Source organism: Cupressus sempervirens, chromosome 4 (genome assembly GCF_028749045.1).
Source record: "Cupressus sempervirens isolate cs-2001-9-10 chromosome 4, ASM2874904v1, whole genome shotgun sequence".
In the NCBI taxonomy this organism is placed as follows: Eukaryota; Viridiplantae; Streptophyta; class Pinopsida; order Cupressales; family Cupressaceae; genus Cupressus; species Cupressus sempervirens.
The window spans coordinates 526,993,213-527,006,171 of NC_143121.1; the positions used below are offsets into that span (position 1 = coordinate 526,993,213).

At 33.1% G+C, this 12,959-nt stretch overlaps 1 protein-coding gene across 1 annotated transcript; it reads left to right on the forward strand.

Annotated features, from left to right (window-relative positions):
* The first annotated feature begins 1,785 nt into the window (after window positions 1–1,785).
* On the forward strand, window positions 1,786–11,731 carry LOC149562248 (amino acid transporter AVT1C-like). The gene is made up of 12 exons (XM_089825785.1): window positions 1,786–2,269; window positions 4,876–5,159; window positions 8,137–8,351; window positions 8,764–8,787; window positions 9,101–9,281; window positions 9,380–9,599; window positions 9,830–9,965; window positions 10,067–10,086; window positions 10,293–10,438; window positions 10,546–10,589; window positions 10,958–11,020; window positions 11,105–11,731. Exons 1-12 carry the CDS (start codon window positions 2,076–2,078, stop codon window positions 11,198–11,200), a joined length of 1,623 nt encoding a protein of 540 aa, XP_089681911.1. The 5' UTR covers window positions 1,786–2,075; the 3' UTR covers window positions 11,201–11,731.
* Window positions 11,732–12,959: the final 1,228 nt, after the last annotated feature.

Genomic DNA, 12,959 nt, shown 5'->3' on the forward strand with positions numbered 1-12,959 from the left:
AAAAGGCCATGAGAGTGAGGAGAATGTGAAAAAATGGACAAAGGAGGAAAAAGCTAAAGGTGAGGAAATGAAGCTTGAAGGTAGTTTAGAGATACGTTATTCTTCTACTCATGTCATTGAAAGCCCAGGGTCTAGTCCTCTAAATGTCATTAACAAAGTGATTCCTAAAGAGGAGGAGGTTGTTGCTAGGACCTATAAAGTTGTTCAGCTTGGGAGCTATGTCAGTTTTAAGAGGCAGTTGTAGAGTTTGATAAATGAAAGACTAGAGTTATGAAGCTAGAAAGAAAGACTACGAACATCTCAAGATTTATCTTGAGGGTGATGCATAATTAACCCACTTCATTGTGCTTGTAAAAAAGACGCTTTAACCAAATGATGAATGGAACTACAAGGAACTATTTAAGTTCCTAACTAATTATTAGTCCAATGTTCTAAAGTAGAGTGGTTCCATAATCAAATGAGATGGATGGGTGCAATTTCTTGTGTGTTTTTGGTTTCCATATTATTAGTGGTTGTAATGACATCATGTTTAATCTCTTTTTATTTATGTTTAGGCTCTTAGCAACAATATGTTGTTGGTCAGGTATATCCCTATATGGACTATTGATAACACTAAGTATAATTTTAGTAGCTTAGACGATAGTATTAGCGGTTTTGCTAACCTTGACACTTTTCATTTCACTATTTTAACTAGATATGATTTTTATATTGTTAGTGTGATGTCAACATACTCCTGGTTATTTTGAGTGTCTACCTTCTAGGTTAGTTGTAAATAAACAACACCCTAGTTTTTGTTGGTTCTACTACAAAAAAAGATTAAATGTGAGTCCCATGCAACTATTTATCTCATGTTGGCTAACAACTCAAAAAAATTAGCAACAATTTATGGAGGTTGTGGCATGATGATTATAAAATTTTGGTGCTTTGTCATCATAAATAACATGTTTAAAGAGAATTACTTATAATAACATTTTGAAAGCTTATTTTTCATTTTTAAGAGTAGTTGCTCTACTAGAATATAGAAAGATTCTAATTTATGGATTCCAAATGATTAAAATTTGCACAAGAACACTCCACTTGTTTAAACTAACTAGAAATTGAGCTTAACCAACCACATAAAGCATTATATATCTTGAAAATATTAGCTCCTAAATTTAAGGAAGCTAGTGGTCCCATGATTTTTAAAGTGAAATAGCCTAAGATATTTAATTTATTATTTATTTTTTGTTGGAAAAAATGAGCAATTATTCACACAGCAAAATAAATTACTAAGTGGGGCCATATCCACTCCACCCTATTTCTAGGATTTGAATTGAAAGAGCTAAAAAAATGGGGCTCCTATTTTAGAGAAAAATATTATCAAAACACATTTAGAAAATTTATCATGAGACTTCCAGCTCTACAAAAATAGAACCCAAGCCCCCTCTATAAAACCCCTTCCTAATTCTCAACCAATTTTTTATTAATATATATTTTATATTTTAAAAAATATATATAAATATACTAATTATTACTATTATTTTTTAGCTTATAAATGAATAAAATCAACATTTCAAACTTTCAAATTTCTACCATTCATCTAAAATATGCAAATAATCAACAATGTCTTCTCCTTTCATTCTAGTACACTCCTAAATATAGTCACCAACTCGTAGCCAATGAATTCACATCTCCCTCGCTTTTTGTTTTTAATATGACCTAAAAGAGGCAGCCCAACTCCAGAACAACTAACTAGGACTCTTGTCCACGTCTTTAAAAAATGCAATCTTTATTACATTACTATTATTATTATTGTAACATACAGATGGCCCAGCTCAGAGATTAGCAACGAGATTGCATCTACTTACCGTTTTGTCCTCAAATAGTCACCATTCTTGTAATTATATTGGATTCACGTCGAGCAAGTAGGTCCGATACAGAAGGAGTCCTCTGCTCTCTGTCAGACATCTCATAACAGACTCTGTTAACAAGCGCTGCTTGTTCTTCTGATTTCTCATCATAAAGTTCTACACCCGCAGCCTTCTTTTTCTGACCAGATTTTTGGGTTGCAGGGGAAAAAATCTCTGCTTCACAGGATGAGCACCATTGAATCTTCAAAGCATCACAAGTTCTACATTGAAAGTGATGAGGAAGAAGATGAGAATGAAGAGAAGTTGAAGGAGAAGGAGAAAGGGGAGGATAATGATTCAGACTCCTCTGATTCTTCTCCGGATTCGCCTACCCAACATGCCACTGGATCTTATAATTCTGCATGGCCGCAAAGTTATAGGTGATTAGCTTTTTTTAAATTAAATTTCTACAATCTTTGTTTTCGTAGAATTTGCTTCTAGATTTTATTATGTTTGAATAGTATGAAAGAGAACAAGCAGAATGATAAAGATGTAATGACCATGATGTTTACATTTGAATCATAACTGTGCTGAAAAGAAATATCCTGGTTTTTTTCTTTCCTCTTCAAATGTGCATATGTAATGCCCATGATGTGTACATTTGAATCATAATATTGCTAAAAGGAAATGTCCTGGTTTTCTTTTCTTTTCTTTCCTCTTCAAATGGACATTTGGAAGTTTCATGGTGTTTACGTTTGAATCATAATATTGCTGAAAGGAAATTTCCCTTTTTTCCCCGTTTCTTTCCTCTTCAAATGGGCATCTGGAATGTCCATGGTGTCTTAATTTGAATCATAATTGAGATCCTTATTTGGCTTGGATCTTGTAAAGAAGGAAATCTCAGCATCATAATGGTAGAACGCTTATTTATTCGTGTCATGCATAGGTGAGCTTTTTTGCCCTAAAACTGGTGAATATCCAGAGTAGTCCTGTTTGGTTCCACTCTTTTTCTTTTTTCTTTTTGATTAAATTGATTGCAGGAAGGTTTTGTCAACTTTTTTAACGATTCTGGTGCAACATGTCCTCTTATATCATAGATACTGGATGTACTTTATTTTTGATGGAGGTCTTCTCCAATCGTTTTACCTATTCTATACAGGTCTTATGGCTGAACCTCTTCCGTCAAGAGTCAAGGACTATTGTGAATCCAGTCTGCCTGCACAATTTTGACCTCATCTTTTTCGATATCCAATGCTCAAACCTTACACTCAACAAGACTTGAACCTCAAACCAGACCCAGCCCTGTTTTCTTCCACTTCAAAACGGCAGCTCACCTGCATTATTTCTATGGGCATTTGTCTGTTTTTCCGTTTTTGGTTTTAGATTTTATGTTCCATAATCTTTAGTCATTTGTTTGGATTATTTCTATGGCCGAGGAGTTGCAGGAGATAATTAATCTATTGACATGAGCTTGTTTTTTGCCTCCTTCTTCAAATGGGCATATGGAATGCCTATGATGTTTAAAATTGAATCGTATTAGAGATCCTTATTTGGTTTGGATCTTTTAATGGATGAAGAGTCAGTCTCGTAATGGTATAATACTCATTGATAACAGTCATGCATAGGAAACTTTTTTTAGCCCTAAAACTTGCGAATATCCAGCATAGTCCTGTTTCTGCCACTGCAAAACTGGCAGGTCAGCTGACTTGCATTATTTCTATGGCCATTTGTCTGTTTTTGCCTTTTTGATTTGTTGTGCTCATGAAGATACTTATTTGGCTTGGATCTTCGAATGTTGGACAATTTAGCATCATAATGGTGGTATGGTTTTTTATTCCACAGTGATTCATAGGAGATTGCTATTTTTCTCCTGAAACTTGTGAATATTCAGAGTAGTCCTGTTCTCTTCCACCTCAAAAATGGCAGTTCACTTACATTATTTCTATGGGAAATTGTCTGGATTATCTAATTTTGTTTACTGAGATTGTGTGCCCTGATCTGTAATCATGTCTTTTTCTGTTGGGTATTTGTTTCTGGATTTGATTGTGTACATTTTGTAGCATCTTTTCTTCCATGCTAATTTATTTTTCATGGAGGTCTTCCAAGAAATTGCTTTAGCACAAACCTTATAGCTGAACCTCTTTGGCTAAGAGCCAAGGATTATCTGGTATCCATTCCGCCTCCGTCTCCGCCTCATCCCCTTTTGACAAACCTTACACTCAACAAGACTTGATCCTCAAACCAGACCCAGACCCAACCCTGTTTTCTTCCACTTCACAATGGCAGGTCACCTGCAGTACTTCTATGGGCATTTGTCTGTTTTTTCAATTTTGGTTTTTGAGTTTATGTACTATAATCTTCAGTCATTTGTCTGGATTATTTCTATGGCTGCAGAGTTGCAGGTGATGATAATTAATCTATTGACATGAGCTTGTTTTTTTTGGCCTTCTTCAAATAGGCATATGGAATGCCCATGATGTTTTTAATTCGAATTGTATTTGAGATCCTTATTTGGTTTGGATCTTTCAATGAATGAAGATTCAGTATCATAATGGTATAATGCTTATTGATTTCAGTCATGCACTGGAGTCTCATTTTACCCCTAAAACAGTGAATATCCAGCGTAGTCCTGTTTCTGCCACTGCAAAATGGCAGCTCATCTCACTTGCATTATTACTATGGTCATTTGTCTGTTTTTTCATTTTTGATATTTTGTGCTCATAAATATACTTCGCTGGCTTGGATCTTTGAACGGAGGACAATTTAGCATCATAATGGTGGTATGGTTTTTATTCCACAGTGATTCATAGGAGATTGCTATTTTTCTTCTGGAACTCGTGAATATTCAGAGCAGTCCTGTTCTCCTCCACTTCAAAAATGGCAGCTCACTTACATTATTTCTATGGGCAATTGTCTCGATTTTCTAATTATGTTTACTGAGATTGTGTGCTCTGATGAATCCAGAAACAAATTACATTGCACATGGATTGTAGAATAACAAATATTGTTAATTATTATGTGATTTATGAAATTTTTTTGTTTGCAGGCAATCAATGGACATGTACAGCAGTTTAACTTCTCCAAACATTGGATTTCTGGGAACTCCAAGCTTAGGGAGACTGAGCTCTTCTTATCTAACATCGTCCTTCAGGAGGAGAAATACACCAGAGTTTACACAGCCTCTGTTGCCAACTATAAAAGCAGATCCAAAAGCAGAGGAATACCAACTTCCTCCCCTGCAACGAAAGAGAAGCCTTTCCAAAAAAGCCACACTTGATCACCTTCCAACAACTACTCACAAATCTGCCTTCGGCCATGCCTTGCTCAATGGTATGCATTATTTTTCCTACTACATCTTCATTTTTGGTTGCATCTGAAAAATCCAAATTATTAGGCAGTCATTCATGGAAAGTTTCAAAACTGTCAATATGTTTTTCATCCAAGCTGGTTTCGAGTGGATTTCTTAAATATCATACATTTTAGACTTGCTTCTTAGACTAAAAGTGTTAAATAGTCAAATTTGACTTACTTTTTCCAAGCTTAAATTTTTCCTTAATATGTGATGTGTAAGGGTGGTTGGTTCGAGTCATGTTATGATTGAATAAGATCAAAATCTGCTCCAATTTTTTAAATCAATCTAATTTGTGATAATCATAATAAAAGAAGTTGAAACTTAGAGCTAAACAACTCCAAACTCACTATGGATCAAACAACTAGGCACAGATTAGACAACTAAGTGTGACTCTGTATTAGAAATGCAGAGCATGCCATTTCAGAGGAAAAGAGAGCATTTTTTCGGTCTATACATGTTTGAATAGGAAAAGATAAACTTTCTGACAGATCTTAATTCTCTGTACATTACATATCCTACTGCAACTTCATTATTGGGTTGTATTTAAAAAATTTAAATTATTAGGAATTAAAATATGAAAATGATTTCTCTTTAATTCTATATTTGAATCTAAGTCTATTTTGTTGCAGGCATAGGAATTTGAAAATTAGAATAGAAAATGCGAATGGGATTGGAAAATATAAATGCCAGTCTTGTTTGGTTCACCTGAAATTCGATTAAGAATATGTAAAACCCTTGTTTGATTGTACAAAATTGAAATTAGAATTGGAAAAATAATTAGATTCAGATTCAACAAATTACTTAGAATTTCCATATTCCTTTTTCTTTAATTAGTGGAACCAGGAAGAATCAAACGGCAACCTCAATTCACTCACATTTTACCCAATGGAGGGGCTTGAATACATGCTCCCATGAAAATCCCTCATGCTGCTCCGACTAAAATGCATCTCTTGCCAAGCGGAACAGAAATTGCTACATAAATGACCATACTTTCCACTGAAATACTAAAAGAAGAACCAGAAAGGCTAGACAAAGTGACCATTGGAGTGTACGATAAATCCTTAGGCATTTCCGTTTCAAAACCCGACAACTATACATTTATATTGTAATCCTAATTGGGTCTTTTAAGCCTGTATATCTCAACGAGCCTGTATATCTCAACGAGTGGGAATTTATTGAAGTTGGAACTACGAGTGGAGAAATCTATTTCATTGCTATCATATTCTCTGGAATATCTGAAGTATAAGGAAGAGGTAAATTATATATGATTACCAGACAATGAACATTCACTCGCCTCGTAATAATCCTGATCTATAAGTCCACCTTATTTTTAATAGATAACCCAGTCACACGCTTTCATTGAACCTTGGGGAAATGCTCCTAATCATGCATTGCAACGTCCTCAATGAAGCTAGATTTCCTAATCCCTTTGGTACGCGCTGTTGGCGTCTGCATTCAAAAATTTGAAGATTAGCTCGCTTAGAACCAGACTGGTAGCTTGAAAAAATTATGAGGGAGAGCAAGAAACAGGAGACTTTTTAAATGGATCACGGACTCTGGAACCACATTAACATTTGTATCTTTCCCCGGACGCTCAAATGAAGTTTGTTTATAAGGGTCGGCCTCTTTGTTTGGCTGCTTTTTAATTCAAAAACATTTGTATCTTTCTAACGGACACTCAAATCCAGAACCTGTAGTCTGCTCATGCTGCTAATAAAGTTCCTCAACTTCATTGTGCGCTACGGCCCGAAAGCAACACTTTCCCTCTCCCAAATAGCAGCCGAACTTCTGACATTTTTTATTGCAAGAAAATATTGGGCAGTTGGTGAACTCAGAACTAGCAGCTGATCTGAAAAAATTATCAAATAAGATAAGGTCGAAATAGGAATAGGAATATCTATTCCAATAACAGGTTTTATTTGGATAGAAATAAATTCATTTTGGGGTCAAAATGGGAATACGTATTCCTATTCCCAACTCCGATTTGACACACCAAACAAAGAATACAAAATGAATTCTAATTTTCTATTCCGATTCCAGTTGTATTCCATCAACCAATGAGCTCTGTCTTCATGATAATGGATCACTGAATATACTATGAAACATTGATAGTTAAAAAACACATACAATTTCATCCAGAAACATAAATTAGATTTTTGTCAACATGTTTTTCCAGCAAGCTGGTTTTGAAACAATTGCAAAAAAAACTCAAAATCTGCTATCATTTTTACGGTCAATATGATTTGTGATCATTTTAATCGATGTACTTGGAATTAAGAGCTTATAAACTCAAGATTCAAGTGTAACTCTTGATCGGACAACTACCACAACTAAGTGTAATTCTGTATTAAAAATGTAGGGCATGAAATTTGAAAGGAAAAGTTTAGCTACAAAGATTTTTTTTGGTCTAAATATGGTTCAATAAGAAAAGGTTTCACGGATAAACATGAGTCTTTTTCACAATAGATATTATTAAACAAGATTTTGTAAATAAGTGTGACCCAATACGTTTTGATGTGATTTACTGCCATGGTGAGTATCATAATAGTTATGATCTGACAATAATAGAAAGATTTAGTTACATAACACCATTTTTTTTATAAACATAATAATTGAATATAGGAAAAGTTGAAATATTCTAGAGGTATTTATTAATGAACTAAGTTTTACAGGGCAATTAACTAGGACTCATTAAGTTTTGATGTGATTTTCTGCTATAAACAAGATGTAAGAATTATGTTTAGTGTTTCTCGTTTCTTCAATGTTTCGGATCACACTCTGTGATCCATCATCAGAATAACCATGTGTGATTCGAAACATTGATTCAAAAACTTCCACACAATTGAAATAAGAATAACTAAACGTAAATCAAATGAATTGTTAAAAACTAATATTTTTAAGATATAAGAATCTTCTTTACTGCAGCTGTGATCTGACAAAAATGACATTTTACAGGAATGAATGTGCTCTGTGGTGTTGGGATCCTATCAACTCCATATGCTATCAAAGAAGGAGGATGGTTGGGCTTGGGTGTTTTGTTTGCATTTGCTTTACTTTCATGTTACACAGGAGTCCTGCTTCGCCATTGTTTAGAAAGTGCACCAGGCCTTGAGACCTATCCAGATATAGGCCAAGCCGCCTTTGGGACTGCAGGCCGTATGGTGGTTTCTGTAAGTCTTTTGAGCAAATTTTCCATCTGATAGAACAAAACAAGAAAAGTGTAAATTTTATTAATGTATTTGATTGTGTAATTTTTTTAGCATCAATTTTTTGGATCACACTCTGTGATCCATCATCAGGATGAATAAACGCAACAATAAAAAATGTGATGATGGATCACGGAATGTGGTTCAAAAAATTGATACTAAAAACATTTACACAACCGAATCTAGAAATAGAATTTACATGTTTCAAATGAATTGTGGAAATATGATAATGTTGAAACAAGAAAACTCAAATTTAAGCATTACCATCTAATAAGTATTCTTAAAGGTATAGTAGAGAGATTTAGGTTGGACATATCAATGAATCTGTAAATACTAATTGGGGACTGACCCTTTTGTTTCTACTTTGTGTCTTCAGATTATTCTCTATGCGGAACTGTATGTAAGTATTCTATTAAACTTGGAAATGGCTATCCTCCCCTAGGATGCATTAATGCATAAATTACCCCTTGGTACTCTATAAATATTTGTTGAAATTATATATTTGATGACTATTTTCTCTTCTGGGATCGATTGTGTGATTCATACTACATGCATCCTGATGATGGATTATTTAGTATGATCCAAAACATTGATGCTAAAAACTATCACACAATCGATCTGATCCCACGAGAGAAAATAATCATCTAATATGAATTGTGAAAATGTGATGAACTTAATTATATATTTGACCTAAAAACATGGACATTGTGCAGGCTTGCTGTGTAGAATATATAATTCTTGAAAGTGACAATCTTTCATCATTATTTCCCAATGCACACCTTGATTTTGCCGGATTCCATCTGACTGCCCACCAACTGTTTGCATTGATCACTGCACTTTCTGTTCTTCCTACATGTTGGCTTCGAGATTTAAGCATCCTATCTTATATTTCTGGTATGTTATATTAGTTTCTTCATAGAAATTAATGACTTTCTATTCAACCCTTGTAATGCGTTAATCAGGTGATGATATGATTTGGTTTGGTGATGCAGCTGGCGGAGTTATAGCTTCATTTTTGGTTGTAATATGTTTATTTTGGCTTGGAATAGTGGACGAAATTGGGATTCACCATAAAGGTACTCTTTTGAATATCACCAATTTTCCAATAGCAATCGGTCTATATGGATATTGCTATTCTGGCCATGCTGTTTATCCAAACATATACACATCTATGCGAGACCGTTCACAATTTACTCTTATGCTTGTTACAAGGTACCTACATGAACTTGATTAATAATTTTTTGTTTTCTTGCATAGATTTTTAGTTGTGGACTTGAATCTAAATTGTCCTAATCACAGAGTCAATAACTCTTATTTTGGTATATTTGTTTTTTCCAATAAAGAAGTAGAACTATAGTTGTTGTTTGCTTTGTTTTGAGCTTAAAGAGTACTATATATGCTTTTTAGCTTTCCAAACTTGTTGCTAAATGATGATTTTGCAGCTTTATAATATGCACATCAATGTATGCTGCTGTTGCTGTCATGGGATATATGATGTTTGGAGAGGCAACAGAATCTCAGTTTACCCTTAATATGCCCACTACTTTTGTAGCCTCTAAAATAGCTGTTTGGACCACGGTAATGTAGATTGCTATTCTTTTAATACTACATTTCAATATCTCAGCTTTGAAATGAAATATGTCAAAAACCAGAGAGTAACTTCATAATTCTATGTGCAGGTTGTGAATCCTTTCACCAAATATCCTTTTCACTTTTGGTGTTCTTGATTTCAAAATCTGAAAATCAATAATTTATCATGTTTTTAAACATTAAGTATTGATTAGGTAGGATCAAATATAGAACTTTATTATTGATTGTTCAAATATGACTCAATTTTCAACGTAAAAGATTATTTAACTACAACTTATTATTTTTATTAACATGATTTTCCTTAATGATTTATACATATGCATTAACCATAACTCCTGTGGCATTAAGCTTGGAGGAGTTGTTACCTTCAACTTCAATTAGTTTACAATGGTTCTCGGTAATAATTAGGACTGCTCTGGTGGTATCTACATTAGTAGTAGCTCTTGTGGTACCATTCTTTGGTAAGAATGCCTCCTTTCAATTTTTTCAGTTCTTTGGATTTATGTAAGGAATTTACCTAAGATTATATTAGGACACCTATCTCACATTTCTTTTATCTGTTTTACAGGCTTTGTGATGGCTCTTATCGGATCTTTGCTTACAATGCTTGTGGTAATTTAAAATATATATATATATTTATCTATTTATTATAATTGTTATAAATTTTCTAATCTATAAAATAGTCTATGATAGTTCATTGATATTCTTTTTATTATAATTGAATGTGTTCTCCAGTCTATGGAATAGCGTATGATACTTTCTGGTTTCAATTGTTTATAATTTTTAATCAATATTTTGAATCACATTGAGTGATCTTGATGATGAGTCACTCAAGAGTCACTAATATAATTTGAATCATTGGTTGAAAAATATTAACAATTAAAATCAAAGTTTCAAACCTGATTGTTAAGGGTGGCATCACTCTTTCTTAATGATTAAGAATAGATACAATATTTTAAGATCTGAGATTTGGGATGCAGGCTTTGATTTTGCCATGTGTTTGCTTTCTGAGTATAGCTGGCCATAAAGTAACATGGATGCAGGTATATACTTGATATAATTTACTTATTTTTTGCTATTTTTCCTCAAAAATATTAGTGTGATTTAATTTTTGAATTGTAATGCAGGTCATACTATGTACAACCATAATTATAATGGGTGTGACATGTTCATCAATTGGAACATATTCTTCTGTTTCTGGAATCATACACAACTTGCATTAGTGAACCAAAAAGTCCAATTTATTGCTGTTATCTCTTACGTGGGAGAACTTTAAGTAGATCATGAACTAATATTATATTGAAAGTTGAATCCTCAAAGCATATCAGGCACAAAAGGTTGTGATATCATTCACATCCTTCTCAAGGAAGAAATAATAAATTTCAGAGATATGATTGGTGGTGTGTTAGTTACTGCTGAGGAGAGATGTTGAAGACCTTAATTAGATTTTGTACTGCCAAGGTTTTGCTAATGGTTTACTAAACATTGTTGACAGTGGAATTGAGAAGAGGTTCACATGACAAGTAATCTATGTGCTATATGCTTATGTGCTGCATTTTTCTTAACCCTTGTTAACGGCTCATCATAAGCCTACAGTAAATTGTAAACGAAGCACTAGATTTGGTCAACGCTATTTGCATTGGTTGGGTTACCAAGCCATGACCCACATGGAGTTGTAGATCACTATCAAAGATATTTTGCCATGTGTACTTGGAAAGAGATTGAAATAATCTAAAGCCATCTTATGGATTGAATACGAGTTTCCCTCGTTGTGACTTCTTTTGAATTATTTAAAAATTCAAAGATGGTTTACAATTCAAATATATTATTGTTTCCATTGAAAATAAGTTGAATCATGTTTTGAATGCATTTCAGATCAGATTTTAAGATAAGTGTTATAATATTATATAGATAAAATGATTATGTGAGTTTGATATAAAAGTTTCAAACAATTTTTTTTAGAGGGAGGAACTATGAGAAGGGATCCTATTGGTAATATAATATTTGGGCTTATAGAGTTGAGAGTTGCAATATATTTATATATATCACAAGTAAACTAATAAATGACAAGTGTGCATGTTTTCAATGATAGAGTATTTGAGTGAGAAAATATTTTTCAATTTTGGAGATATATGAAATGGGAATAAGGATGAGGATGGCCGTTCAAGTGGATTAGAGAAAATCTAGGTGATGTTTTGGTTCTAGGACGCGTTTGATTGTAATGATCCAAACTTTTGTCTAAAATTTTAAAAAATCATTTTGATATTTTTCTAGGCCTGGGTGTCAGTACACCTGGACAAAGCAAACACCTAAGAAAAGTTTTTGATATTGGATACCATTTAATTTCGGATTCAAACAGAATTATTGGTATCCGATATCAAATCCTTTTATATAATAATATTAATTAACATATATATATATATATATAGACATACACACATATACATATACATATTCATACATATACATATACGTGTACATATACATCCATGCATGCATGCATGTATGTATGTATGTACATATTTGCATACATATACATTCATACACACACACACACACACACATAACAATAGATTTATATCATATTGGCTCGTGGTCTAAACCAAAATAATATTAGTTTCTTCATTTCTAATATGAGATTCATTTCCAATATTGGATAACTATGCTTCTATATTTTAAATAATCAAAATTGTGAGTCATTTTAACTCACGACTTTTAGATAAAGAGGGACTTTCTAATAACGAATATTAGAGAGCAATCTAATATTCAATCCTAAGGTTTTTTTTGTGCCAAATTCATATCTAGGTATGTATTTAGTTGTTTTTTACCCTTTTTTAAAGTTTTTATTTTAATTTTTGGATGAAAAATAGGTTTTTTCATTTTGAAATTGGTTGCAGTTTAAATTCATTTTACTTATATGAATTTACATTTTAATCAGGTATGGAAAATAATACAAAATAGTCTTGATTCTAGTTGCTATAA